The 27,999-nt window shown below is 46.8% G+C and overlaps 1 protein-coding gene across 3 annotated transcripts; it reads right to left on the reverse strand.

The window, feature by feature from the left end:
* Positions 1-2,044: 2,044 nt before the first annotated feature.
* On the reverse strand, positions 2,045-27,862 carry TREM1 (triggering receptor expressed on myeloid cells 1). 3 transcript variants are annotated; one of them, XM_045498145.1, is made up of 6 exons: positions 27,743-27,862; positions 24,117-24,470; positions 22,541-22,751; positions 10,391-10,506; positions 7,192-7,238; positions 4,698-5,765 (listed from the first exon to the last, which is right to left on the reverse strand). In XM_045498145.1, the coding sequence occupies exons 1-6, from the start codon at positions 27,789-27,791 to the stop codon at positions 5,640-5,642; spliced, it is 903 nt and encodes a 300-aa protein (XP_045354101.1). In that variant the 5' UTR covers positions 27,792-27,862; the 3' UTR covers positions 4,698-5,639. The 3 variants fall into 3 exon arrangements, with proteins under 3 accessions (XP_045354102.1, XP_045354101.1, XP_045354103.1); XM_045498146.1 differs by lacking the exons at positions 4,698-5,765; positions 7,192-7,238 and adding an exon at positions 2,045-2,414; XM_045498147.1 differs by lacking the exons at positions 4,698-5,765; positions 7,192-7,238; positions 10,391-10,506 and adding an exon at positions 17,702-18,072.
* Positions 27,863-27,999: the final 137 nt, after the last annotated feature.

Here is a 27,999-nt window from a genome sequence, read left to right on the forward strand (position 1 = left end):
CGACCATGTGTGGGGCCCAGTGTGTGCTGAACTCATATGGCTGGCTTTCCCAGTTGGTTATAACCTAGCACTTCCTAGGAAGTTCAGTCTTCAGAGAGTCCTGTTCTGGTAAAACAGGATTGTCTCACTTCCCTGAAACAAGTGGACACCCTGGTCTGCTCAAGGCCACACATGTTCCTGGATCTCTCTGCTCTGGTCCTGCTGTAGAACTAGGCCCCAGAGAGCCCCCAGGAGAAGAGTAACAGCAGAGGCAGGAGGTGGGAAGTTGGAATCTCTGAAGAAAATGAGCAGGAGGCCTGGAGCCCAAGCTCTCACTGGCCCAGATCAGAGGGGACAAGATGGAGGAGATGTCTACAGCCACTTCCTGTCTGTGACCACATGCTCTCACCACGGAGCTAATGTGAGCACTCAGCTACCCTTCATTAATTGGACTTCTAGACTCTGTTAGAGGCCTCAGCTTGCATTAAGACCCCACAGTCTGGGCCCACCCGTGTCTCTAGCCCCCAGTGTGTCTGGTTCCCCCATAGCCCTAGTCCTGACCGCCATGCTGGTCCTGCCTCAAACCGTGCTGAATGCCTCCCAAAGCTGCTCCCCAACTAGCCTCACAGGCATCGGGCCCCAAGGGGGTCCTCTTGCAAGAAGCTGGTGCAGAGGACTCTGGCCTGCAGCCACCACCCCACTCCCTGTATGCAGTGTCTGGCTGCTTACAACGGTACCTGACTCTGTGCTGTGTTCTGTCACTGCCCTACTGTGGACACTCTTCATTCCTCTCCAGACAGACTGTGAGTCCCCTGAAGGCCAGGCAGCTTTTTTCATTTACTGCATGAGCCTTGATTTGCTCGATGCTGTGGCATCGTCCGGACATGCCCCTTGATCTGATGGGGAAGGGACCATGGAGCACATCTCCAGCCTCTTGTGGAGACTGAGCTGCAAAGTAGGTCAGTGACTTGTCCAAGGTCTCACGGAGATGTCCCAGATGAGCCAGGGTGCATGTGAACCCTAGCCCCCAACACACACCCAGTGCTTTGCTCACTGATAAGCGGCCCTCATCCACCCTGGCTTCTGGCAGTGTGTCCCTGTCATCCCTCCTCCAGATGGGCTCTACTTGCCCTTGCAGACCCAAGGACAAGGCAGCATTGGGGAACACTCGGTGGGGAAAGAGGGGAAAGGATCGAGGCACCAAAATAATATGAGCCTATGCGCCCTTTCTTTGAGAATGAAAAATTAAAAGTGTGAGTCTCTTTTTACTGCTTTAATTGAATGGAAACTATAAACCAAACTACCCAGGTGTAAAAGTACCACGTGCTATAAAAAGTTTTAATCCATGTTAGTAAGAAGCTAAGTTTATAACAAGGAACTGAAAGCTTTGTTAACCCACTGGTTCTGTTGAAGGAAAAAGCTTAAAAGTAGGGTTGTCTGACAGAATTTCCTGCTGCGGTGGAAATGTCCTGAATCTTCCGTCACAGCCCCATAGCCAATAGCCACATGTGGTCATTGAGTGTCTGACATGTAGCAGGTGCCACTGAGGAACTGAATTTTTATTTTTCATTTAATTTAATTAACTTAAATGTGAAATAGCCACGTGTGGTTGGTGGCTAGAGTGTTAGCACAGCTTTTGATAACTGAGGTCAATTTGAACAACACTCTGCCCTGCTAATGAGGGGCAGACTTCTTTGTCGTGTGCTGTTTGTGAAAGTCGAAACTATAAAGCTAATAGAAGATCACGTATGAGAATATCTTTGCACATTTTCTTTTTTAAAAATTTTGTTGTTGTTTATTTCCGAGAGAGAGAGAGAGAGAGAGAAAGACAGAGAGACAGAGAAAGAATCCCAAGCAGGATTCGAGCTGTCAGCGCAAAGCCCATTGTGGGGCTTAAACTCACAAACTGGAGATCATGACCTGAGCTGACACCAAGATCTGACACTCAACCAACTGAGCCACCCTGGCGCCCCTCTTTGCACATTTTCTAAGAGACTATATTCAAAATATTATCGTGCTGCAGATTGGGAAGTACATCTTAAATAAGATCATCAAACCCAAGTCATAAAGGGAAAACAGGTGGATTTAATTACATGGTCGCCCGCTGGCTTCCCAAATATCAGCAACATGACCTTCAGAGAAGAGAAAGCTGAGTTTATTGCTGGTGGCGGTCAGGGAGAACATCGCCTCGGCAGAGCTGCGGGCAACATCTTAGAGGAAGGCAAGGTCAGAATTTATTGAGGCGTTCAGTTCAAGGCAGGCTTTGCAGAGCAGGGGCTGCACCAGGACTGGGGACAGATGGCAATACAACACTCCAGGATTGGCTAGGAACAGCAAGGTGAGGCAGTGGAGGCAGCGATTCAAAGATTCTTAGGGTGCAAACGACCTCTTGATGCTCGCCACATTGAAGAGTCACTGGATCTTCCAGGAAGTTTCTATAATGAACAATGAAACCATTTGCCTGGGCGAGAAAATGCCTGGAAAAGTAAAGTAATACTAACCAGAACAGTGGAATAGCAAAGGCGCGTTAATATAGACGGTGAGATGTGGCGAAGGAGGCATGTAGTTACAAGCAGTTTACGCTCACAGCCTAAACATTCATTTTCCAAGCGAAGGCTATCGTGGACAAAAGCAACATTGGCGAACAGCTCCATGTGGACCCTGGCCTCCTGCCTGCAGCCACAGGAGCCATGCGGGTAAAGGTCTACAGCTACTCAGAGTCGGGACGGACGGACTTGTCTCTTCCTAGAATGAGAGAGAATGTCGGTGAACACAGGCCACTCACCACCGCCTGATGCCCCTGGGAGACAGTTTCTCATCACCTCCCGTAAAGTGATAAGGGAAGAGGCATTCTGCTGACCCCTCAGAAGAGAGCTGCAGGCCATAACACCCCTGAGTGGCAGTCGCCAATGGGTTCCTCAGCAGCGGGTTATCACACGGCTCGAGGCAGTTCTCTGACCCCTTTTGTTTTGGTGTATGGGACCAGGACCCCACGGCTCATTGTATCTATCTTCTTTTTTTTTTTTTTTAATTTTTTTTAACATTTCTTTATTATGGAGAGACAGAGCATGAGCATGGGAGGGGCAGAGAAAGGAGGAGACCCAGAATCTGAAGCAGGCTCCAGACTCTGGGGCTGTCAGCACAGAACTCGACGCGGGACTCAGACTCACAGACTACAAGATCATGATCTGAGCCGAAGTCAGATGGCTAACCAACTGAGCTACCCAGGCGCCCCACGGCTCATTGTATCTTCTGCACCAAATCACTGAGGCTTGGGCCTGGGCTTGGCTTGATGTGTGTTGCCGGGTAACAGATGAGAGCCTGAGGGAAGCTATTTGCAGTGTCTACAACTGACTATGAATGAATATCTAAATGAGCCAAGAGGTTATTAAGACTCAGCAAGCAGAACATGGGGCATCTGGGTGGCTGGGTCGGTTGAGCTTCAACTCAGGTCATGATCTCGTGGTCTGTTGAGTTCGAGCCCAGCATCGGGTTCTGTGCTGACAGCCCGGAGCCTGGAGCCTGCTTTGGATTCTGTGTCTCCCTCTCTGCCCCTTCCCTGCTCGTGCTGTCTCAAAAATAAATAAACATTAAAAAAATATTTTTTAAAGAATCAGCAAGCAGGAGAAAGGAAGTTCAACAGCAAAATGATCAGAAGAAAGTGTTGTAAAACAGTAAAAATCCAAATGCCTAAGAAGCCCACGGATAGATGTTTGACCTCATTAGTTATCAGAGTTATCAGAGAAACACTCAAGTGAAAACACTGAGCTTTCACGTCGTACTCAGCAGACTGGCAGGAACTAGGAAGTTGAGTAAGATTCAGTATTGATGAAAATGTGAGAAAGTTCTGGAACTTCCACGTGGAATAAATGTGTGACTATCCTACATTCAGTGTCCAACTCCTGAATGCATACTCTATCGTGGTTACTATTGTTTGTGTCCTGTTTAGGAAATATTTGCCCACTCTAAGGTCCTATTTTCTGTTTTCTTTTAGAAGCTTTATTGTTTACACCTTTCATTTTTATGTCTATGATCCATTTTAGTTAATTTTGTGTATGGTGTGAGAGAAAGGTAAAAGCCTTTCTCACCCGCCCCAGGTGATTGCCCCATAAACCATCACCATCTATTGGGAAGACCAACCTTTGCCACTGAATCACAGAGGCACCTGTGTGGTAATCAGGCGACAACATATATGGGTGTGTTTCAACACAATGGAATCATACATAGCAGTAAAAATTTTAAAAAATCAAAGATTTAGATTTACATAGAGTAACAAGGACAGGATCAGAAGCAAGATTGAGTGAAATTTATAAACAGAGTTATAGTTTTCAAAACTACAGTTAAAAACAAACATGCGTTGGGGCACCTGGGTGGCTCAGTCAGTTAAGGGTCCAACCTGGATCAGCTCAGGTCATGACCTCACACTTCATGAGATTCAGCCCGTGGGACTCTGCACTGACATCACAGAGAGATGCCCTCTCTCCCTCTCTCTCTGCCCCTCCCCCGCTCATGCACATATGCACACATGCACTTTCTCTCTCAAAATAAATAAATAAATAAATAAATATTTAAAAATATAAATAAAAATAAACATGCATTAAAGATTCTTTTAAACTCATATTCAGTGAGTGAACCAGGCAGATGTTAGATCTGGTTAGAAAAGGAAGTCAAGAAGCATATATTTATATGGAGGAAAGCAATGTTGAATTGCAAGGGGAAACAAACCAGTTTGGTGTTTATTTCCGCCCCTCCCCCACCTCCATCCACAGCAGGGGAAGGAAGAAAAGGACAGAATCTGCATGTCTGTCACTTACCTATAACTTACATAGCTATAAAATAGCTCCCACAGAATCAGAAACAGAGAACCCAAGGGAGAGTGTGCTAGAGACAATGCAGTTTTCCACTAAAGTGCACATTATATTCTATTATATAAGAGAATGAAATGTGTATCGGGCGCCTGGGTAACTCAGTCGGTTGACTGAACTGAAGCTAGCTTGGGAATAAACTTTATATTGTTTAGAAATGCCCAGAAGGGCGTGGATGAATAGACAGAGCACAGAGGGGTCTGAAGGGAATGAAACTACTCTGTGTGGTACTCCAGCTGTGGGTACATGTCAGTGCACATTTGTCCAAACCCATAGCATGGACAACGCCAAGCGTGAGCCCTAAGGTGAACTATGGGCTTTTTGGGTGGCACTGATGTGTCCATGTAGATTCATGGATTCTACCACTCAGGGACAGGATGTCCATGGCAGGGGAAGCTGTGTATGGAGGGGTGGGCAGGGGTTAAAGCGGAACACTGTACCGTCTACTCGGTTTTTCTGGGAACCTAAAACTGCTCTCAAAAATAAAGTCTATTTTTTTTTAATGCCCAGAAGAGTGATGGTCTTGCCATAGGCTTTAGCAGGGGGCCAATGAGGTCTCTAGCCAAGCAAGGCAGTAAGAGGACAAATATAAGTGTCATCTGAATTACACTTTGTGAGTCCCAGTTGTTGTACTTAACACAGAAATCAATTGCCGTGCCCTTGGTCTTGATGACTCCCCCTGGGTTTCTTTGCACCCAGCCCTCCACGCTCCCCCACCTGGTACTGCTTTTCTCCCTCTGGGTAAGAGAGGGGCTGGGCAGAGATCTCACAAGAGAAGTTCAGGAAGCCTCTTATTTACACTGAACAGAGTGGAGTGTGGTATTTGTTAGGGGAGGAAGGCATGCCCGTCAGCTCCTGGAAGGTTAAGTCTGCTTCCCTGGGTGTGCTGTGTCCTGGGGACACTCCGGGAGGCTGCCTTGCCTGAGGAGGGACAGAAATGAACAGTATTTGAAAATGATGCGTCCATGTCAGCCCCAGCCTGCATCTTCCTCCCTCCTCTGAAGGAAAGGCTGGATTGCCAGTAGCAAAAATCCTCACCCCGCCCCTTCCACCCTTCCAGGGAGCCAGCCCAACCCCATTCACGTCACCCCCAGGGGCGGGCCCTGCCTCCTCTCCAAAGACTTCTGAGCACAGAAGTGAGGAAAGTCAGGGGATGGGTTCTGGGGAACCCCCGGGAACCTCTAAACCCACATCTGCAGCTGTTGCCTGTGTCCATTCATTCATCTCATTCATTTCCACCCAAGCCTGTCCCTGGCCCTCACTCGCCTGAGCGAGCCCCGGGCTTTCTGGACAGAGGCAAACAGGACTGAGAACAAGATGAATCCACATGTCAGAACAGTCGCCAACACCGGCAGGTCCTGGGAAAGGGCGAGCACTGGAATCCTAGGTTTGGCCCCCCAGAGTCCAAAAGGGTGGGGATCTGCCTGCTCCTGGCCATGAGAGCAGCCACACAGGGGTTCGCACCCTTTGAAGATGAGGCCTCTACTTTTCCCAGGATCTTAACCCTGACTCTCACCCCAAAGGAATCTACCTGGTCTCCTGCGCCTAACACCTCCCTTCTCCAGACTTCCTGCATAGCTGCTGGGTCACTCTGCACCCAGACCCTCACTCCTCCCCTCAGGGGACCTAGGAAAAGCCCTTTGTGTGCCCCACTGCTTATAGGACAAAGTGCATGTGACTACATGGCCTTCAAAGCTCTCCACCATTTGAATTTATGGTCCTGCGTTAACCTTACCCTCTTCTCGCCACTCAGCCCAACTGTCTACCTCTGTAGGCAGCACACTCTGTGCATGCGTTCCCACAACTTGCCCCTGGCATGGAACACCACTCCCTTTGTGCCTTCAGTGTTTCTCCTCCTCCAGGTAGTGTTTTCTGACCCCCACCTCTGGCCCCCACTCCCCAGCAAGTCTGGGTAGGGATGGACTTCTGTTGATCCCATTCCTTTGACTCCAAGGAAGAGGCTCTTGATTACTCAAATTGCACTGCACCTGGGCCACTTTTTCCAGGTGGTGCCTTGTAAGCAGGGGTATAATACACCTGTATGTCTTTAGCTCCCCAACCCCCAGCTCCTCTCCTCTGGGGCTGGTGGATGGGACTTTTGCTGCCTTGAGGTGATGACATTCAAGGCTTGCACTGGGGCTTCAGGATAGAAATAGAAGCAAAGGTCATTCTTCCTGCTAGGGTTCAGGACTCCCTTGGTCCACCTGGAGCAGGAGAAAGTCCTCCGTGTGGTCCAGCCTGGCTCTCCGGTGTCCACACGTGGGGCCTGAGCTGAGGGCCCCAACTAAGCCTTTACACTGCTTTACTCTGGCCTCCATGTAACAACCCTCATTCAGACACAACTTACCCTGGATCCAGATTGCCTTTGTTGGTTCTCTTGGCTAGTGCCATTTTCTAGAAGAGATAAAAAGCCTTTCTGAGCCTTGACTGACACTGGGTTCCTACTGGGTGCCCAGATAATGCTTGAGGAGGATGGGTCAACATATCCTGAGTTTGCCAGCCTATCTGCACAATCCAGCCACTCAGTCTGAGCCAGAGAGGGGCCTTCTTCTCCTACATGCTGAGTGGCCCTCTCCCAAGTTCGTTGCCATGGGACTAGACTCTGTTTGGGAGGGAAACATTCACACGGTCCTAGCAGGTCAAAGGTAGGGGCGTTCAATTGCATCCATTCCAACCCCCCAAGGAACAAGATAACAGGGAGTGCCCAAGGTCACTCAACAGACAAAACCAGCACTGGGACCCTCATTTCCTGACTCCATTCCTATATATCCTGTGACATACAGCTGGTCTCAGCCTTCAGGGTCTTTCAGCTCTCAGCACCCACGCCCACCCAGACCATCACAGTCACGTGATTGCTCATCTGCCACAATAGTCCTTCCGCCCTTGCTTCTGCCCCAACATGGAACTTGCCCATGAGACCAAGAACCTCCCTCCTGCCCTCCAGGGCCCACCTTCTGTCCTCTCAAATTCCCATTTCAGGCCTCCCTTCCTACAGTGGGATTGGGTGGACAATGTTATCACCTCCAAATATTCCCCCCCCCCAATATATTAAGTTTCTTTCTGTGGTCGGCAACTGCCATGCCCTCCCTCACCTGGCAAACTGAAGAAAAAGTCAAGAAGAATAAAGAAGGACTCCCCACAATCCACTGAGGGAAAGACTATCTCTGGGCACACCAACCCCTCCCCAGAAAGAAACCTTTTTAGAAGATTATGTTTTGTTTCCCTTGTGAGACTAATAATTCCTTCAGGCAGGAGCAATCTGTATTAGACTCGGTTTCCTTAGCCACAGTAGCCTGAAGTTCTCTGTAATTACTGGATGAAGCTACTATTTATTAGTCCTCCACAGCATCTTTTGTGGCTTGATGAAAGTAATTATGCTTACATTTATCCTGTACTAAACTTGATACACTTCTCATGCAAGAGTCCGGGATCGGTCACTCCTGATTATTTTTCTTGTTGTCTTTATTAAGATTTGAGTAAAGGAACCAGGCGGAAGGATAGATTCGGACCTGGTGGGCCCATGCCATCTGCTGGTGTCTGGGGTGGGCGAATTCTGCCAAGTGTAAAATATAAGGCCTTTGTTTCTCTGAACTCAATAAATACAGAAGAACCCAGAGAAATGGAGCCATTGAGTATCACCGTGGAGGAAGCCAGAAAGGGGTGAGAGACTTACTCAAGGTCACTGAGGATGTTCAGGGCACAGGGAGAATGGGAATTGGGCCAGCACACCTCCCCTCGTCCTGTTACAGCCCCCACCTCCCTGGGTGAAGAGCAAGGTGTTAGTGCTTCCACAGCATCCAGACACCAAGACCAAATTAATAAAATGTCCCTGGGGCGCCTGGGTGGCTCAGTCGGTTAAGCGTCCGACTCTTGATTTCGGCTCAGGTCATGATTTCGGCTCAGGTCATGATTTCACGGTTCATGAGTGCAAGCCCTGTGTCAGGCTCTGCACTGATGGTGCAAAGTCTGCTGGGGATTCTGTCTCCCTCTCGCTCTGCCCCTCCCCTGCTTGCTCTCTCTCTAGCTCTCTAAACAAATAAATAAAAATAAACTTTAAAAAAAATAATAAAAAAATAAAATGCCCCTGAGTAGAGGGCAATGAAACCCCTTAACTGACCGCATAAATCCTTTGCAACCAGCCGGTTAATTACTGGGTGTCACTGGATGTTTCTAAAGTCCTGGGGAATGACTATATTCTATGACGTGGGCTCAATATCTTCCCTCCGTCCTGCCTACAGCCCCATCAGTTTGCATAGTCAACTCTTTATTTCCAGATACTTTGCCGTCCGATTTAAGCCCAGCCCTCTCGTGATAGTCACATATTGGGGTTAGCAGGGCGTGGGCCAGCAGTGTCCTGTGGGGTGGAGGCCCCTCCAGCCCACCGGCTCCAAAAGGGAATGTTTCTCAAGAAGCTTGAGGCAAAATTGTCGGCCTCACCTTCCCAGCTCTGTGCTTTCCCAATAAACTGGCGGTGTCCCCACCAATAAGAAGCAACTCAAGGTCAGCGAAAGGCCCTTCATTTTGCTCTCTAGAATCTATCCCTCATCCACTACTTTTTAAATCCCTTGAGAAAGGGGGCAGCTTTCTATTGGCAAACTGGGCCCATTTCCAGGATTCACCGAGAACCATCCAGTCAAGGCGGGTTTCTGCAGGATCCCGGCTGCACCAAGTACCCGCTGAAAGATACAGCAAGTAATCTGACTTCTCGGAGCCTCCCACCCTTGTACCATGGGGGCAGCAGCACCTATTTCATAGAAGGGAGATGGACGAACCCAGTACTTGGCACAAAGTCGATGCTCAGGTGTCTAGTTCCTCTAGCAGGCTCTCTGACGTAGAGTAAGAGAATTTTTGAGATCACCTAACCCAACTTTCTTTTCTCGACAGGTGGGAAAGCTGAAGCCGAGGGAGGAGCTAGGTAGGACTTTCGCAAACTGACAGAGTGGGCGTGGAAGAACCCGGTGCACTGCTTTCAGGTCTGGAGCTTTTCCAGTTGCTTTCTCTGTGCCACCTGGCATCCAAAGCAGCCCTCTCAGCCTGTGGCTGAGGCCAGCCTCCGAAAAAGCCATTCCTTTCCTGGCCAGGGTCGCGCTGCTTCTCACCTTTGCACTGTTTCAGCCAAATCCATTTGGACAGGACATGGGGGTTCTGAGGTCAACCACACACCAGTGCAGCCCTAAGTCTTGCCACTGGAGCCCTGCCATTGTGACCTGGAATATGGGTTCCGTGGGACAACCTTCAACAGGTATCCCTGGTCTGGGCCCGTTTAGGTCTTTGTTTCTTTCTTTTCTTCTCTTTCCTTTTTTTTTTTTTTAATATTTTTTTTTTTGGAGAGAGAGAGAGAGAGACAGACAGACAGATAGACAAAGCAGGCTCCAGGCTCTGAGCTGTTAGCACAGAGCCCAATGTAAGGCTCCAACTCACAAACCGCGAGATCATGACCTGAGCCAAGACCAAAGCTTAACCGACTGAGCCACCCGGGCGCCCCTGGGTCTTTGCTTCTAAGTGTAAGAGCACACCACTGTCTCTGGGGGGCGCTGGCTCCTCACCCGCTGCCAGGCCTTCAGGCTGGAGTAGAGCATGACACTTTAAGAGCAGGCTGTGGTCAAGGTCTCTCCATCTAGCAGTCACTTTTGTTTCTCCTCTTCGCCTACAGCTTGGAATCCTAGAACGAGAAGTCAAAGTGTCGCACTGAGCAAATGTTCCTTCCGCCATCCCTACATCCACAGACCCCACCACAGCTACAAGGTCGCAGATCAAAAGTATTAGCAGCTCCATCAAGCACTTAAATATTTAAATATTAATATGTAATAGTACAAATATTTATTATTATAATTATAAATATTATTCAATATTAATATTTAATAACATAATATTAAATATTAAATAAATAAAATTATTTAAATAAATAATTTAGGATTTCTGTAAATTATTTTGAAATGGTTCAGCAATTTTATATATACATATATACGATATGCAATTGTATAGTTATATATCATGATATAATATAAACATACATATTTATAAATATACGTAATATGTGTTAATATATGTAATGAATTAATAAATACATTTATATTTACAATTAACATATTGATAAATATGTATCTCAGCAACGTACACACATATGGAGCAAATAATGCAAAGTATCAATTATGGTTGAATGTTTTGATCTAGGTAACAAGTTTACGGTGGCTATTCTTTCCGTATTTTGTAGACTGAAAAATTTTAATAATAGAATGGTAAAAAAAAAAAAAAGTGAAAGAGAACTTGACCCGTTTTACAACCCATGTTCTATTCTACCTGTGCTTCCCCAGACACGGCCCTGGCTTTCCAGCACCCAGTGCTTCGTCCCAGCCCCTGCCGTCCCCAGGCTGAGTGCTCTCCCCCACTCCTCTCCACCCACATCCACCCCTTCTGGTCCTAGAGGGAGTCTACCTGGACAGTTCCACCTGCGCTCATCTCCTTCCCTTTTCAACCCTCAATACCTTTGATCACCCTGCCCCTGTTTCCACTACCACCCCCACCACCATCATCACCCACCATAACTTTAGTTAAGCACTGATTATGCTCTAAATACCGATCATTAGAATTGTACATCAGTCTGCTGTTTAACTCTTAGGAAAAACCCCCTTAGGACAACACTTAGGTACCATTTACAAATAAATATTGAGGACCCTGAGGTTCAGAGGGGTTGGAGGACTTCCTGAGAGGACAAATGTAGAAAGTGGTAGAGATAGGATTTGAACCCAGCTCTGTCTGATTCCAGAACCCTCTTTTCCACACTGCCTCCCTGTGCCTTGCTAGAGGGACTTCCTTCCACCATATGTTTGTATTCATGCTGTGGCTTTGCCCTTTTGTTATTTACCTTTGCCTTCTACTAATGCCTCCTCTACCTCAGTGCCTGATTCCTTTAAGGAGAGACTGTATCTTACACTTTCCACCTCCCAGGAAATCAACACAGCGATAAGAGATTGTTCAGTTCACTTCGTGTAGTTTTCTTAACTTCACGGTGTACTGTAAAAAGCTCCAGATTCTGTTTCATCACCCAGTTCCTGCTGGGACAGGGTTAACTAACAGCCTGCATCCATTACCTTCTCTTCCCTTTCCTGTGTCTAGCCCACACCCTGATCCCATTCAGTCTCTCCTAAAGAAGTGAGAGAAACCCCTCTTAGCAGTACCATTTGGCCGTCTCCATCCCTCCCCCTGCATCTCCTTACCCGAGGCTCAGAGCAGCAGCAGCAGCAGTAGCCATGGCCACCCCAGAGCCCTGTCCCCTCCATCCTATCCCAGGATCCACTGGGTACTGGCTGTCCCAGGGCTCTTCCCATTGTTGGAGGATGTTGCCCCTCAGGGATGTCTTCCATGTTCCCAGAGAGGCTTGACTATTACTTTGCAGTTGAGAAGGGAAGTGTGAAGAGAGAGCAGCTCGGGAAAATGCAGAAGAAGAGAAAAGAGCAAACACTGCCCTTGTGACATCTTCCTTCCTGCTGCTATTACGTCACTGCCCATTAGTCAACACTCAATAGTGTCCCGTTCTCCACTATGCCAAGTCTGGACCCACCCCTCCATTCCACTCACCTCTTCAGGTCGCCAGGACATTCCATCCCCGGCCACTGACCACTACATCCTGCAACCCCTGTCTGGAATGACAGCATGCATCCAAATTTGGCTTGTCCTCCAAGACGGAGCTCAAACCTTTCTGATGATCTGCCTTCTTTAATCTTACTCCACACCACAGTTCTCAAGTATGGGCACGTGGCTAAATCACTCAGGAGGCTGGCAAACATACACATGCCTGAGCACCAACCCCCAGAGATTCCAATTTGCTCGGTCTGGGAAAGCTCTGGAATCTGCATTTTAACCAGCAGCCCAAGGGTTTCTGAGGCAAGTGGTCCAAACAGACAATGCCTGCAAAAGCTCCGTTTGAGGTCAGACGGGCCCCAAGGCGTTCGTCAGGCACCCGTCCTGTGTGCAAGTTGTGCGCATCCCTAAGCTCCCAGCCCAGGCAGAGGCATGAAGCCCGCAAACATGACAGTGCTAGCAGTAACCATGACAAATCAGATATTTGTCATCTTTTGGTTCTCCGGCACCCAATACCTTCTCCACCTGGGGGACATGCTTCAGTGCACGACTCTCACTAGGGCACAGAGCTCTACTTCCTCTACTATTAAGGGTGGAGGCAGAGATTTCTCCCGCCCCTCTCCCCAACATCTATGTGCCACACATGTGACTTGAACTAAGTTTGGCCAGACGCAATATCCTGTCCAGGATTCTGGATCCTGAAGGTGTGATACAAGATGCAGAGCCAGTTGGAGATGGCTGTCGCAGAAGAAGTTTAAGCACTGAGGGCCCAGGAAAAACATGGTGCCAAAGACAGGGTGACTTCAAGAGTGCAAGGGCAGGGGCACCAATGGCAACATCACTAGATTGTGTGACATTGTGAATTATAAGAAATACGTGTTTGGTCATTCAGATAATCGAAATATATTTCTCATATATATTTGGACTTCATCCACATCGTCTGGATCATAGCTCCCAAAGTCCTTGAAATTTCATGAGCCATTAGAGCAGTGGGAGCATCTTTTGTCATATTTGGTCTCTTGTCCTCACTTCCTGGAAACACTTCAGAGCCATAAAGGTGTCATGGATGTCCTGTTGTTCGTAACAAGCCCCTTGCTGCTACCTCTGAGTTTGTCAATGCGGTGACTTTTGGAAATCCTGGAAGGGATGGGGCTGTTTCCTGGGGAACTAACCTTGTGACAAGGGTTGAAACTTTCAGTTCCACCCCCTAATTTCTGGGGAAGGCAGAAGGGCTTGAATCAGTCACAAATGACCAATGAGTTCATCAATCATTCCTGTGTAATGGAGCCTCCATGAAAAAAAAAAAAAAAAGAGGGGGTTTGGAGTGCTTCCAGGCTGGGAAACCAGAATGTTTCCATGTGCCACTGTGCTGGGCTCCAAATTCCATGGGGACAGAAACCCCTTTGTTCAGGACCTTGCCTTATTTATTTTTCCGGCTGTTGATTCATACCCTTTAATAGTCTTTTATAAAACACCAGGAATCTAGTAGGTAAAATGTTTCTCAGTTCTGTGAGTTGCTCTAACAAATAGATGGAATCCAAGGAGGGGATCACTGGAACCTCCCAGAGCAGGTAGATTAGAAGCACAAGTGATAGCCCGCGCTTGTCAATGGCATCTAAAGATGGGGAGGGAGAGTCTTGTGGGACTGAGCCCTCAATCTGTGGAATCTGATGCTATCTCTGGGTCGATAGTATCAGAATTGAGTTGAATTTCAGGACACCCAGCTGGTGTCCCAGAATTGCCTGTTGATGTGGGGAAACCACCCCCTCCCGGAACATTCACACACACACATTGGAATTGGGTGCAGAATTCTAATCGGTGATCCAACCCTTTGACTGTCTCATGCCATGACCTTAACTGTGGCCTCTGCAGTCCGTTGCCTCTTGGTTTCCCCAGGTAGACTTCTGCAGTCTGTCCCTTTTATAAAAGAGTGCACTTTTATTCTCACTCTGCCTTCCTCCTCTGTCTGCTCTATAACTCCCCTGTAGCTCCCATGCTCACCCATGAAATAGATGTTCAGGCCCAGCCATGTCTTGCAAACTCTAACAGATTTAAATCAGTATTTTCTGATTTTCTACTTCTTCTGTTCTGAAAGGGAGAGGGGCCTATTTGTGGGCCACCATCCCTGCCCCTCGTGTGACACAAGGACAAGGGGCATTTAGACATAGGCAGAATTCCACCATGGACCATTCTTTATGGCTTCCAGGCCCTTGGTCTTCAGCAAAGGAACTCTAGCCTTTGTTCTTGCTAGTAAGTAGTGACTTACTGCTCATGCGGCCTCATTCTAGTCACATACTTCTATTTTTTTCATTTAACGTTTTATTTTGTTTTATTTTATTTTATTTTATTTTATCTTAGCTTATTCTATTTTAATTCCAATGTAGATAACATACAGTGTTATATTAGTTCCAGGTGTATAATGATTCAACAGTTCCATACATTACTCAGTGTTCATCAAGATAAGTGGACTCTTAACCCCCATCACCTATTTCCTCCATCCCCTCACCCACCTCCCTTCTGGTAACCATCAGTTTGGTCTCTATACTTAAGAGTCTATTCCTTGGTTTGGCACTCTCTTTCTTTTTCTTTTTCTCTTTTTTTTTTCTTTTCTTTCTTTCTTTTTTTTTTTTTTTTTTTTTTTTTTTGGCTCATTTGTTTCTTAAACTCCACATATGAGTGAAATCATATGGTATTTGCCTTTCTCTGACTGGCTTATTTCGCTTAGCATTATACTCTCTAGGTCCATCCTTGTTGATGCAAATGGCAAGATTTCATTCTTTTTTATGGCTGAGTAATATCTATTGTGTATCTACACCACATCTTCTTTATCCATTCATCTATGGATGGACACTTGGGCTGCTTCCATAGATTGGCTATTGTAAATAATGCTGCAATGAACTTAGGGGTGCATGTATCCATTCAAATTAGTGTTCTGTATTCTTTGGACAAATATCTAATAGTGTGATTCCTGGATCATAGGGTAATTCTATTTTTAATTTTTTGAGGAACCTCCATATTGTTTTCCACAGTGGCTGCACCAGTTTGCATTCCCACTGACAGTGCAAGAGAGTTCCCCTTTTTTCTACATCCTCACCAACACCTGTTGTTTCTTGTGTTGTTGATTTTAGCCATTCTGACAGGTGTGAGGTAATATCTCATTCTGGTTTTGATTTGCATTTCCCTGATGATGAGTGATGTTGAGCATCTTTTCATGTGTCTGTTGACCATCTGTATGTCTTCTTTGGAGAAATGTCTGTTCACATCTTCTGCCCATTTTTTTTCTTAAATTTTTTATGTTTTTATCTATTTTTGAGAGACAGAGAGTGAGCAGGGGAAGGACAGAAAGAGAGAGAGGGAGACACAGAATCCAAACCAGGCTCCAGGCTCTGAGCTGTCAGCACAGAGCCCGACACGGGTCTTGAAACCATGAACTATGAGATCCTGACCTGAGCCAAAGTCAGACGCTTAACCAACTGAGCCACCCAGGCACCCCTGCCCATTTTTTCATTGGATTATTTATGGGTTTTTTGGTGTTGAGTCATGTAAGTTCTTTGTATATTCTGGATACTAACCTTTTATCAGATATGTCATTTGCAAATAATGACATTCAGTAGATGGCCTTTTAGTTTTGTTGGTTGTTTCCTTTGTTGTGAAGAAGGTTTTTATTGTGATATAGTCTCAATAGTTTATTTTTTGCTTTTATTTCCCCTCCCTCGGCTGATGTCAGAGAAATTATTGCCCGTGTTTTCTTCTAGGGTTTTTATGGTTTCAGGTCTCACATTTAGGTCTTTAATCAATTTTGAATTTATTTTTGTGTGTGGTATAAGAGAGTGGCCCAGTTTCATTCTTTTGCATGGAGCTGTCCAGTTTTCCCAGTACCATTTGTCAAAGAGACTGTCTTTTTCACATTGCATATTCTTGCCTCTTTTGTCAAAGATTAATTTACCATATAATTATGGGTTTATTTCTGGGCTTTCTATTTTGTTCCATTGACCTATGTATCTACTTTTGTGCCAGTACCATACTGTTTTGATTAATACAGCTTTGTAATATAGAAGTCAGGAATTGTGATGTGTCCAGTTTTGTTTTGTTTTGTTTCTTCAAGATTGCTTTGGCTGTTCAGGGTCTTTTGTGTCTCCGTACAATTTTAGGATTGTTTGGTCTAGTTCTATGAAAAAGGCTGTTGGTGCTTAGATAGGGGTTACATTAAATCTGTAGCTTGCTTTGAGTAATATGGACACTTTAACAATATTTGTTCTCCCAAACCACAAGTATGGAATATCTTTCCATTTCTTTGTGCCATCTTCAAATTCTTTCATCAATGTTTTATAGTTTTTAGAGTATAGGTTTTTCACTCCTGGTTACATTTATTCCTAGGTATCATTATTTTTGGTGCAATTGTAAACGGGATTATTTTCTTAATTTCTCCTTCTACTGCTTCATTATTAGTGTATAGGAAGACAATGGATTTCTGTGCATTGATTTTGTATCCTGAGACCTTACTAGATTCATTTATCAGTTCTAACAGTTTTTTGTTGTTGGACTCTTTAGGGTCTTTTTATAGAGCATATCATGTCATCTACATATATAGTGAAAGTTTTACTTCTTTCTTACCATCTTGGATGCCTTTTATTTCTTTTTGTTGTCTGATTGCTGTGGCTAGGACTTCCAGTACTGTGTCAAATAAAAACAGTGAGAGTAGACATCCTTCTCTTGTTCCTGACCTTAGGGAGAAAGCTCTCAGTTTTCCCCCGTTGAGTATATTGTTAGCTCTGGGGTGTTTATGTAAGGCCTTATTACGTTGAGGTATGTTTCTACGCACTTACGTTTTGGCCTTCATGGGTATGTTCTAAGGATCCAGAGATCAAATGTTCCCCTGACAATGCACCCAATCGACAAATGAGATTCTCTATAAGTCCTATGCTTTGGATCTTATCTCATCCGATACCTTCCCAGGATACAACCTTTTGGTTGACTTGATTTCTCTATCCCAAATAAGGAATTCTTACCATGGTGTCTTGTCTTCTCCTCATTCCATGGTTTTCAACCCCCCTCTCTGGAAGTATGGGAAAGGGCCACAGATGAAAAGAGAAATTCATGCACCTGATTCTAGAGGAGAGGAAGGCCCAGGGGCAGGGAGAACAGGATGCTTCTGTAGTGGGAGCTCCTTCCAGGTCAGGCCTGAATGTTATGGCCCAGGGCAAGAACAAGGGCAGAATTAGCAGCAGTGCCCTCTGTATACACCGCACAACCCCCACAAGACAGCGACGCTGAAGAGCATTGGACTCTGTCTTTATTTAAGGCAAATCTGGAGCCGCTGGTAGAATGGGCATGTTTGCAGTCGAATCTTCTCTTCTGAGGGGACGAACTCACACACCCAAGGTTATTAGTGAATTAACCGAGCTGGGAAGGTGGGACCTGAGCCTTAGAGAAAACCTGTGTCACAGATTCAACTCCTGTCACTGTCCCTCCTTCCCTTCCTCCTCACACCCCTCCTCAGGCAAAATTGAGGTCAGAGGTTACTCTCATGGGTTCGCAGGCCTAGGGTCCAAATGACCTCTGTGTCACAGCCAACAGGACCGTGAAGACCAGGCTCTTGCTCAGGACTCCACACAACACGATAATGACGATGCTGGTCACAGAGACCCTGGGGGAAAGAAGAGACAATGAAGCTGCTACCACCGAGGCACGCCTCACACTTGAGTGTTTACAAAAGTCCTTCACGCCCCTTCTCTTAGCTGCTTAGGTCCTCCCAGCACCTGTCCCCATACTGACCAGCCCTGTGCCTTTAGTGTGTCCCATTGCCTAAAACTGCTGACTAAAAATATATCTAGTAAAGAGCATAGGCCCACGTGCAGAAGAGGCTTGGGGTGGGATGGGGGGAGGGGCGGGGAGGGCTGCCAGCTTGGGCTCCTCTTCCTCACTGAGATGCAGCAGAGAGCCAAGTTCCAGAAAGGAAACCTGGTTTCTAGTCTCAGCAGCAGAGCCTAGTTCCTTGGAGGGCCTCACTGCTCTGGCCTCTGTTTCCCCATCTGTAAACAGAAGCCAGTCCTCACCAAAATCCCACCATGATTTTTTTTACAGATTTTAGCATAATGATTCTAAAAGGCCTGGGAGGGGCGCCTGGGTGCCTCAGTCTATTAAGCGACTTCAGCTCAGGTCATGTTCTCATGGTTTGTGAGTTCGAGCCCCGCATCAGGCTCTGTGCTGACATCTCAGAGCCTGGAGCCTGATTCGAATTCTGTGTCTCGCTCTCTGTCTCTCTCTCTCTCTCTGCCCCTCTCCCACTCGCGCTCACTCTCTCTCTCTCTCTCTCAAAAAATAAAAATAAACATTAAAATAAATACATAAATAAAAGTCCTGGAAAAGCATTAGTGGATACCATAAGAAAGAGATGCCCATGAGTGAGGAAACTTGTCCTGTCTGGACAGACAGTGATATGGAAACGGATTACAGCACAGCTAATCTGCATGATAAGGCACGGGGTCAAAAGAAGTAGGCGGCAGTGAAACAAACAGAAGCCCAGCTGTGGACCTAATGTGACGTACAAATTTCACATCTAAGGAAATTGGCAGCCCAGGAGGAAGTCAAGGATTGTTTAGGAACTAATCTTGGGGCATCTGGATCGCAATATGAAGAAAAAGTCATCTTTTATACAATTTATAACATACAACAAAATACATCCCTCCCCCTCCCCCGCAAGAGGGACTAAAGATTTAAATAAAATGGGAAAAAAATAGTATCGAGGAAATAGCATCGAGCACATCAAGGAATAAAACAAAGCAATCGTTTAAACATCAACACATCTGCCCACGCAAAACTTAAAATCGAATGCGCGAACTCGCTGGCAAAGGGAGAAATGAGAGAATGGCCGTGGAAAGAGGCAGAGGCCCCTTTACGCTGCCAGGGGACTGGGAGCCTTCCTCCTTCACCTGGAGCTACACCTCCCAGCGGATGGTCAGGTTCAGTCCCTGGTGCTCTGTGAGGCTCTGTGGCTGGCGGTTACAATATCGCCCTACTTGGAGCGGGCGCAGCCGGCTGCTCAGCTGGGCTAACTGGGTGTTCAAGTCTCCTCTACCCTCCCAGCCCTATCACACTCTCATGCCCGGAGTGCCTGGAGGGCATCCACTCTTGAAGGCCATCGCCCACCGCACCCCTTTCTGAGGCTGCACACAGACTGCCCGACCACTGACCCCACCCCAGTGCCTGGGAATTCGTGTGCCCCTGGGCCGTGCCTGAGGGAAGACTGGGAATTCAGGAGTATAAACACTTCAGCTCCCACAGCCCCTGATGTACGCAAGGCCCATGGGTTCCACCAGAAACCCCTTGCGGGACTGAGTCCCAGAGTTCCCCACTGTGGGACAGGGCGTGGTAATGACACCCTTGCTAGGCTTCCTTCTTTTTGCCCTTTTTTTTTGTGCTTCCTATATTTGTACAAGACCTTTCTCTTTGTCTGCTTCTGGGGAACGCACCCTAAGGCAGGGGGACAGTGTCTTCCCCTGAGATGCTCCCCCATCCGGCCCCAGATTGGAAGCTCGCTTCTCCCATCACCTGGGCAAACAGCCTCCTGTACTAAATCATCTCTTTTTTCAAACAGTCCAAGGGCTCCTGCTTCCCTGGCTGGATTCTGACTGATAGAATGGTTCACATTAGTTAATAAAGTTAATAGAAGAGACGCAGCTTCTGGTAACAAAGTGGGCAAAAAGTATGCACTCTCAATTTCCATGCTGGAAAATCAAACTAATTTAAAAAGAAAACTGTTGGGTGGCTCAGTCGGTGAAGCATCCAACTCTTGATCTGGGCTCAGGTCACGATCTCAAGGTTTGTGAGTTCCAGCCCCTCATCGGGCTCTGTGCTGACAGCATGGAGCCTGCTTGGGATTCTCTCTCTCCCTCTCTCTCTACCCTGCCCCTGCTAGTGCTTTCTCTCTCTGTCTCTCTCTCTCTCAAAAATAAATAAATAAACTTAAAAAGAAAAGAAAAGAAAAATATCCATTCTCACTAGATCGTGTATTTAGTCCACAAAGGTTTAATAAGCACCTACTGTGTACCAAGCACTTAGGCTGGTACCAGCAAAACAACCATTAGGGGTGTGGGGAGGAAGGCAGTGCCTGTACCCTCCTGGAGCTCCTCGTGCATGGTAGGAGAGAGCTGAAAGCAGGCGTCAGTTCACATCCAATTTAGCAGGAGTATTTTCCACATACTAAATCCTTATAGGCAAAGGATCCCCACAGTGATAACTGCTTCACTTATACAGTGTGGATCGCAACACAAAGTGCTTCCAATCTTCGGAGGACCATTTGGCAATATGGATACAGAGTGATATAAACGTTCACATTCTCTGAAGGGAATTTCTTTTGAATAAATCATTTAAAAGAAGAAAAAGGATGTCTGCAAAAATGTTCATCTCAGAGTTATCAATACTATCAAAAATGATGAGGTACCTGGGTGGCTCAGTCAGTTAAGCGTCTGACTTCGGCTCAGGTCATGATCTCACGGTCTGTGAGTTTGAGCCCCCTGTTGGGCTCTGTGCTGACGCTCAGAGCCTGGAGCCTGCTTCGGACTCTGTCTCTGTCTCTTTCTCTCTGCCCCTCACCTGCTCACACTGTGTCTCTCTCTCTTAAAAATAAACATTAAAAAAAAAAAAGATGGGGTGCCTGGGTGGTTGAGTCGGTTGAGCATGCGACTTCAGCTCAGGTCATGATCTCGCAGTTTGTGAGTTCAAGTCCCACGCCTGGTTCTGTGCTGACAGCTCAGAGCCTGGAGCTTGCTTCAGATTCTGTGTCTCTCTCACTCTCTGCTCCTCCCTCGCTCACGCTCTGTCTCTTTCTATCTCTCAAAAATAAATAAATAAATAAATGTTAAAAAAAATAAAAACCATCTCAGTGTCTATAGACAGACAAGTGAAGACATAAGCTCTGGCTTTTCCACTGATAGAAAAAGATGCATTTGTTGAGATGACAATCACAAAGTCTAGCAACATCAAAGAACAGTTTTAGCATGGAAAAATAATGGCAAGTTTGTAATTAGAATTACTGCCATGTTAAATATGTATGAACATGAAGAGAGACTAGAAAGAGAATGTGGTGGGGCGCCTGGGTGGCGCAGTCGGTTAAGCGTCCGACTTCAGCCAGGTCACGATCTCGCGGTCCGTGAGTTCGAGCCCCGCGTCGGGCTCTGGGCTGATGGCTCAGAGCCTGGAGCCTGTTTCCGATTCTGTGTCTCCCTCTCTCTCTGCCCCTCCCCCGTTCATGCTCTGTCTCTCTCTGTCCCAAAAATAAATAAACGTTGAAAAAAAAAATTAAAAAAACAAAAAAACACATTAAAAAAAAAAAAAAAAAGAAAGAGAATGTGGAGTTAGGACGAGTTAGGTCAGCGGGAATATTTCTCTGTTAATTCAATACTTAATGATAAACACATTCAAAGATAAATCTACATTGAATAATGAACTGTAAAGAGGGGCATGCGTACAAAGCTAATGGTTCTTAACTTTGCCTGCCTATTAAGAAATCTCCTGAAGGTCTCATAAAAATAGTGAGACCAGCCCCATCTCCAGAAATACTGATCTATTGGCCTACAGGAGGGCACATGCATCGGTATTAAACACAAATCAAAACAAAAGTAAACACTCCAGGTAATCCTAACACATAGCAGCCGCTGAGAGCAGTTGGGCTAGGTTCTGGCTTCCAGCTCCACATTTTCTAGCCTCCCTACTTCTGATTAGACAAGGAAACAAGCCAGAGAGGGTTTGTGACTCACCCAAAGTCACACAGCCAATCAATCTGGCTGGCACTGGAACCCAGGGGCCCTCACTCTGAGTGCTTTCTCCACTACACCATTAGGCCCATGGAGTTGGCTGAGACCCATGGGAACTGAGCAAAGCTACCCTTTCCCTCTTCTTACTCCTCTAGTGTGCAAGGAAACAGGTGAACCGGGGAGAGTGGCAGCCGCTCCAACAGCCTCCTGCCCACTCTAGCACCACTCGCTTCCTCCCCGAGGAAGTTTCACCAGACTTGGGGGACTCAGGTCTGTGCCTGCCCTCCCCTGTCCCCCAACCATCACTCTCCACATCTTCTCAAGCACACGGACTCGGAATCAAACCAGGGGCCCAGAGACCTGAAAACATAGCTGGTGACATCTGTCACATTTGTGATGTTGACTCCAAAGCCAGGAGAGGAGAGGTCAGCAGTTGATTTGGGCGGGAGTTTGGTCACAGTCCTGGGTCTGTCAACGAGTGTGCCCTGGGCTCTGGTGGTGGTAGGAGGAAAGGTGGAAATCTGCAGTTTCCGGGTATGATTCTCGTCCGAGGCAGTGGTGTTTAAAGGATCTGCAAGAAAGCACATTGGATAAACAGATGGATAAATTGATGAATGAATTGTCAGGAAGTGGGTGGGTGGAAGGAAGGAAAGAAGGAACGAAGGAAGGATGGGAGGAAGGAAGGAAGGACGTAAGGAAAGAGGGAGAGATGGCAGGGTAAATGAAACTGAGGAGGGAAATGAACATGGCCATCCTGAAGCAAGTTTTGCTTTTGCTAAGATTAAAGAATTAGTGTGAGGTCAGCGTGGGTCAGAGACAGGAAAAAGGAAAGAAGGAAGGAAGAAAGAGAAGAAAAGAAAGAGGGAGAGGAGAGGAGGGAGGGAGCAGGGTAAGGAGGGAGAGAGAGGGAACAAAGGGAACTGTCAAGCTACTCCTGTCGTTGCAATTGCACTTGCCTGCCTTCACCAGTCCATCTGCCTCCACCTTCTTCAAGAATAATTCCCCAATTACTTGACCTTATACCATTCTCTGCCTTGCAATCACCAGAACCTGTAGCGTATTGCTTTTCAAGTTATCTTTTATTAATAGATTGCATATGAACTTTGCATTCCTTAGGCTTAGGATTCCCCAGGCGTTAGGAACTAGAACCTTCCTCCCTTTCCTCTCCTTCCTTAATTTCTCCAGTTAACATCTACCGAGGCCCTACTGTGTGCCAGGCGCTACATTCGTTGCTAGGGATACAGAGCTGAGAAAGGCACAGGCCATTTTCTCAGGGTGCTCAGAGATGAGCATGGGAGGCAGATAAGTCAACTGGCCACTACTATCCAGTGAGACCGCATCACCTATGAGAGGGGACCCAAGGTGAGCTCTGGAGCTTTGCTACCCAAAATGGGAGCCATAGGCCAGCCTTAGTGGCAGCATCACCAGTGAGCAGATCAGAAATGCTCAATCTAGGTCCTGCCCTAGACCTATGGTGTCAGAGACTGCTCTTTTGAAATAAGATCCCGGTGGTTTGTGCACACAGTAAAGTTTGAGAAGCACTGCTTTGGAAGCACACAGGAAGGCCATCAGATGCACCCTTGGGAAGGAAATAGCAGATCACAGAGGCTTTCCAAAGAAATGACTTCCACGTGGGGACCTACGGAATGAGACTAAGTTATCCAAGTCTACCACTCATCTTTCACTGTACCCCACTTCCTACAAGAGCACCCCAAATTAAGCTCTGCTACCCCAAGAGGAATCTCGTACATAGAAGGCCCTTCTTACTATTGGCCCAAATGCCTTTCAGAGACCTCAGATGAGAGACAAGGAACTTCTGGGAGAAGCCAAGATGCTAGAAATCCTAAGCCATGACCCTGTTGGTGCTACCACCACCACCCATACCCCCACCTGCCCTGGCTTTCCCCATCCTCTTACCCCCCTTCAGGTCACTTACCCTTGATCACCACCACGTGGAAAAGGGGGGACAGGACATCCGGCTCTTTGGAAAGGTAGTAGATCACACACCGATACAATCCTGAATCCTCCACTTGAAGATTGGTCATTTGGACGTGCAGGATGGCCTCACTGGGGATGTCTTCTAGGAAGTACCTGCCCTCCCGGACTTGACTAGGATTGCCTGAGGTACTCGTTGTTAAGGCCAGCGTCACAGGCTTCCTTCCATCTATCAGCTTCTGCCAAGCTTTCTGGCTGTAGGAGTACCTCTCGGTGGAGAAGGGACAATTTACATTCAGGGTCTCCCCCTCTTTTATAAATTTTTCTTCTTTTGATTCATTTTCAGCTTGGAGTTCTGTAAGCAGGGAAGCAGAGTTAGACCCTGTGAGGAATCCTCTTTTTCGGGTTCAACTACTCATTTTTCAGATAAGATCCTCAAGGCCTACAGAGAACATGCAACCTTCCCTGCGAGCCACATTAGACTCCAGATCTTTTTACTGTGAGTAATTTTTCTTTTACTCCAAGAGCTAGACTGCATGGTGTTGTGCAAACTTTCATAAATGATTGGTTTTGAGAGGGAAAAAATGCCCGATTGGAGACGGAACATGAGACATGTGCCGAGACCATGCACGACAGGGGTATGACAGAAGGGAAGATCATAGAGAAGGACATACAAGGTGATGAGTGGACGTGAAGGCATGATACTAGCCGAGAGTGATTCCTCCAAACAGCTAGGGGAACTGCATCTAAGTAGGGGACAGAGATCAATTCTGGTCTGGTCTAAGGAAGCTTTGCCAACAGGAGGGCCAAGTTGAGTGGAAATAGGAAGATCCAGATCTGTGTTTTTGGTTGGACACAACAGGGTTCTGTAACTTTACTGGGGGTCTACGGTTTATCCACTCAAGCCTGGGTTCCTTTCCTCTTTAGAACACCAAGTAATGGGCTGGACAGTAATGTTGGGTCACGCTGTGGGTCAGGCTACCACTACCTACAACTACTACTGCTTTTATTAATACTACCGCACGCACACACACTCAAATCCTCAGGCAATAGCTCTGAGAATGCCCATTGAAAAATGCCAACAGCTGCCCCTTTGATGGAGTGCCTGGGCTATCATCACAGCCCACCTGTATGTTCATCCCAGTGTGGGCCAAGAGTTCCAGCAGGCCCTCCGCCTTACCTTAAGAAGACTCAACTCAGAGACTCCTGGGGATTTTGAAAATGAAACCAGGCCAATTCTTCTGGGACCAGACTGCAGTTCCTAAGGAAACCTCAAAAGCAAGCTCCCTGGAAAGTCCCATGAACTCTGGTCAGAAATGTCCCTCCAAGAGACAGGCAAGGGGACTGGTTAACTCATTCATCAATGCGTGGCTGAGAGCCTGCTGTGTGCCAGGCACTGTGCTGAGCTCCGAGGAAGATACACACCTCCTCTGTCCACCCTCTGTAACATTAATGTAAGAGGTTATAGATAAATTATTTGCCAACTGCCTGGACAAGGTGGATGCTATGCTCTGAATGTGTGTGTCCCCCACCTCCCCAAATTCATATGTTGAAATCCAAGCCCCCAAGGTGACGGTGTTAGGAGATGATTAGGTCATGATTAATCCCATGAACGGGATTAGTGCCCTTAACAAAGAGGCTCCAGAGAGCTCCCTCGTCCCCTCCACCCTGTGAGGACATAGTGAGAAGTCCAAAGTCTACCACCCGGAAGAAGGCCGTCACCAAAACCCAACCAGACAGGCAGCATGATCTTGAACTTCCAGCCTTCAGACTGTGAGAAATAAGTACCTGTTGCTTATAAGCCACCCAGTCTGTGGTATTTTGTTAGAGTAGCTCAAACAGACGAAGAGAGTGGGAGTTACAGGAGTCTGAGATTATGCACGAATTTGCCTGTCCTTTGTGAGAGGAGACAGTAAGGAATCAGTGCTGGAGTGCTATGTGTGCACCATGTATACCACTGTGAGAAAGGAATACCTGATGTTAATAACCAAGAACAAAGAACAAAGAACAAATACCTTTTATTGCTAAGTGTTTAAAAGTACTATCTTGTTTCATCTCCCTGGCTTCATCACTGAAGCTTCAAAACGGATACGGTTGATACCTGTCATTATTCCTATTTCATAGATAAGAAAATTGAGGCACAGAAAGGTGATTTCATAACCCAGAGGTTATTAAGTGATTCACCCAAAGTTCCACAGTAGAAAGTGGTAGAGTCAGGATTCAAGCCTGAATAGTCTGACCCTAGACTTAGGTCCAAACCTCGGAGCTAGGTTGGCCAAGGAAGCTGTCTGGTTGGGATGAGAGCAGTCTCATCCAACGCCTGAATAGGTACCTAGCAATATTGGAGCTAGATGGAGTTTTTAGGTTACCCCCAACCCACCCCCATAAGACACAATGACATATACAGGGCTGGTTTTCTCCCACACAAATACACAAGCGTCAACCCTCCGTCTCCTCCCAGTTCTCCTTTGGAGAAACATGAATATGACACAAGGGAATGAGAACCAAGCTCTTGTCTGCCCATCTAGGTTATCACCCCAGCCCCGAGCAGATGCAGCATGCCGTGTGTGTGCAGGCTCTGCATGGTGAGTGTCTGTGATCTTGCTCAAAGTAGGTGGTTCCTGAAAAACACCCTTTCCTTATAATCTTTCCAAGGCAAAGCCTTCTTTTCCATGCTGTTGACATTTTCCCTCTCTCTGGTTTTATCCCAATTTATTCATAAGGATTGGGGTGGAGGGCAACTAAAGCCCCAAATGCTTTCATCTTTAGTGAAAGCATGAGCTGTACCACAAGAGAAGTGAGAGTGTGGTAATGGGGCAAATCCACCAAGCTAGGGCAACAATACCCTCCAACACCAGTAAACAGCAGCCACCTGTGGTTACAGCTCCCATGAAAATGGGCACCAGGCCCGTTCTCTTCACTTCTGTTCTGCTATGCCTCAGCAATAGCAGATTTCCCAGCCCATAGGTGGGCCCTGGGAAATATTTGTTTAATTATGTCTTTTAGGGTTAATAGATGGTCAACATCAGGGGCGCCTGGGTGGCTCAGTCAGTTAAGCGACCGACTCTTGGTTTCAGTTTGGGTCATGATCTCGAGATTCATGGGCTTGAGCCCCATGAGCTCTGCCAGTGCAGAGCCTGCTTGGGACTTTCTCTCTCCCTCTGTCTCTGCCCCTCCCCTGCTCATGGTCTCTCTCTCTCTCTCTCTCTCTCTCTCTCTCTCTCTCTTTCAAAATAAATAAAACTTAAAAAAAATAGATGGTCAACATCAAAAGCATCATGAGGGACTATAAAAAACAAAAGCTTCAAACTCAAACATTATTTCGGATCATGTCAAATTTAGGTTTGCTCTATCATTTTCCCATCCAGGGTTTTGCATATCTCTGACAACATCAAAACACACAGATAGCCCGTTTCCCTAATTCACCCCTTTTATTTCTGTTCTCAGGCCCTCTATATTCTCCCGATTCTGTTAAGTTTGGGCAGAGAAACCCAGTCTGGTATGTCTACCGGTTGACTCTATCCTGGGTGGCCACTTCCCCTGGAGCTTCCAAAGAAAAGGGAAGCTTTTTCTGTGGTGGGATCCCCAAGGTTCTGGGCAGAAGCCTTACCGGGTTCTTCACCTTACCTGAGATGAAGACCATCCACAGCAGCCCCCAGAGCCCAGCCTTCTTCATCCTTCATGTGTACCAACCCCAACAGCCACGGTGGTGCCTGGGACATTCTGACCTAGAGGCTCCAGAAGGTTGCACAACAGGATATGAAGCCATTACTGGGAGGTACTGAGGTTGATGCTCTGTTTCCGTCACTGGTTGCCTTGGTTCCAAACGTCAAGGACAGCACAGGAATCCAGAGACAGGGCTCAAGTCTCAGGCTTCTCTGAAT

This window comes from Leopardus geoffroyi, chromosome B2 (assembly GCF_018350155.1).
Source record: "Leopardus geoffroyi isolate Oge1 chromosome B2, O.geoffroyi_Oge1_pat1.0, whole genome shotgun sequence".
Lineage (NCBI taxonomy): Eukaryota > Metazoa > Chordata > Mammalia > Carnivora > Felidae > Leopardus > Leopardus geoffroyi.

Bases quoted from the DNA above. Each gene is read 5' to 3' on its own strand.
- TREM1 (XM_045498145.1), bottom strand. From the start codon at position 27,791: ATGAAGAAGGCTGGGCTCTGGGGGCTGCTGTGGATGGTCTTCATCTCA. The intron at 22,752-24,116 runs GTAAGTGACCTG...GCTTTCTTGCAG, and splicing joins CCACGTGGTGGTGATCAAGG to ATCCTTTAAACACCACTGCC. The intron at 7,239-10,390 runs GTGAGGAGCCAG...TATCTCTTCTAG, and splicing joins GCCTGAAGGCCTGGCAGCGG to AAAATGGCACTAGCCAAGAG.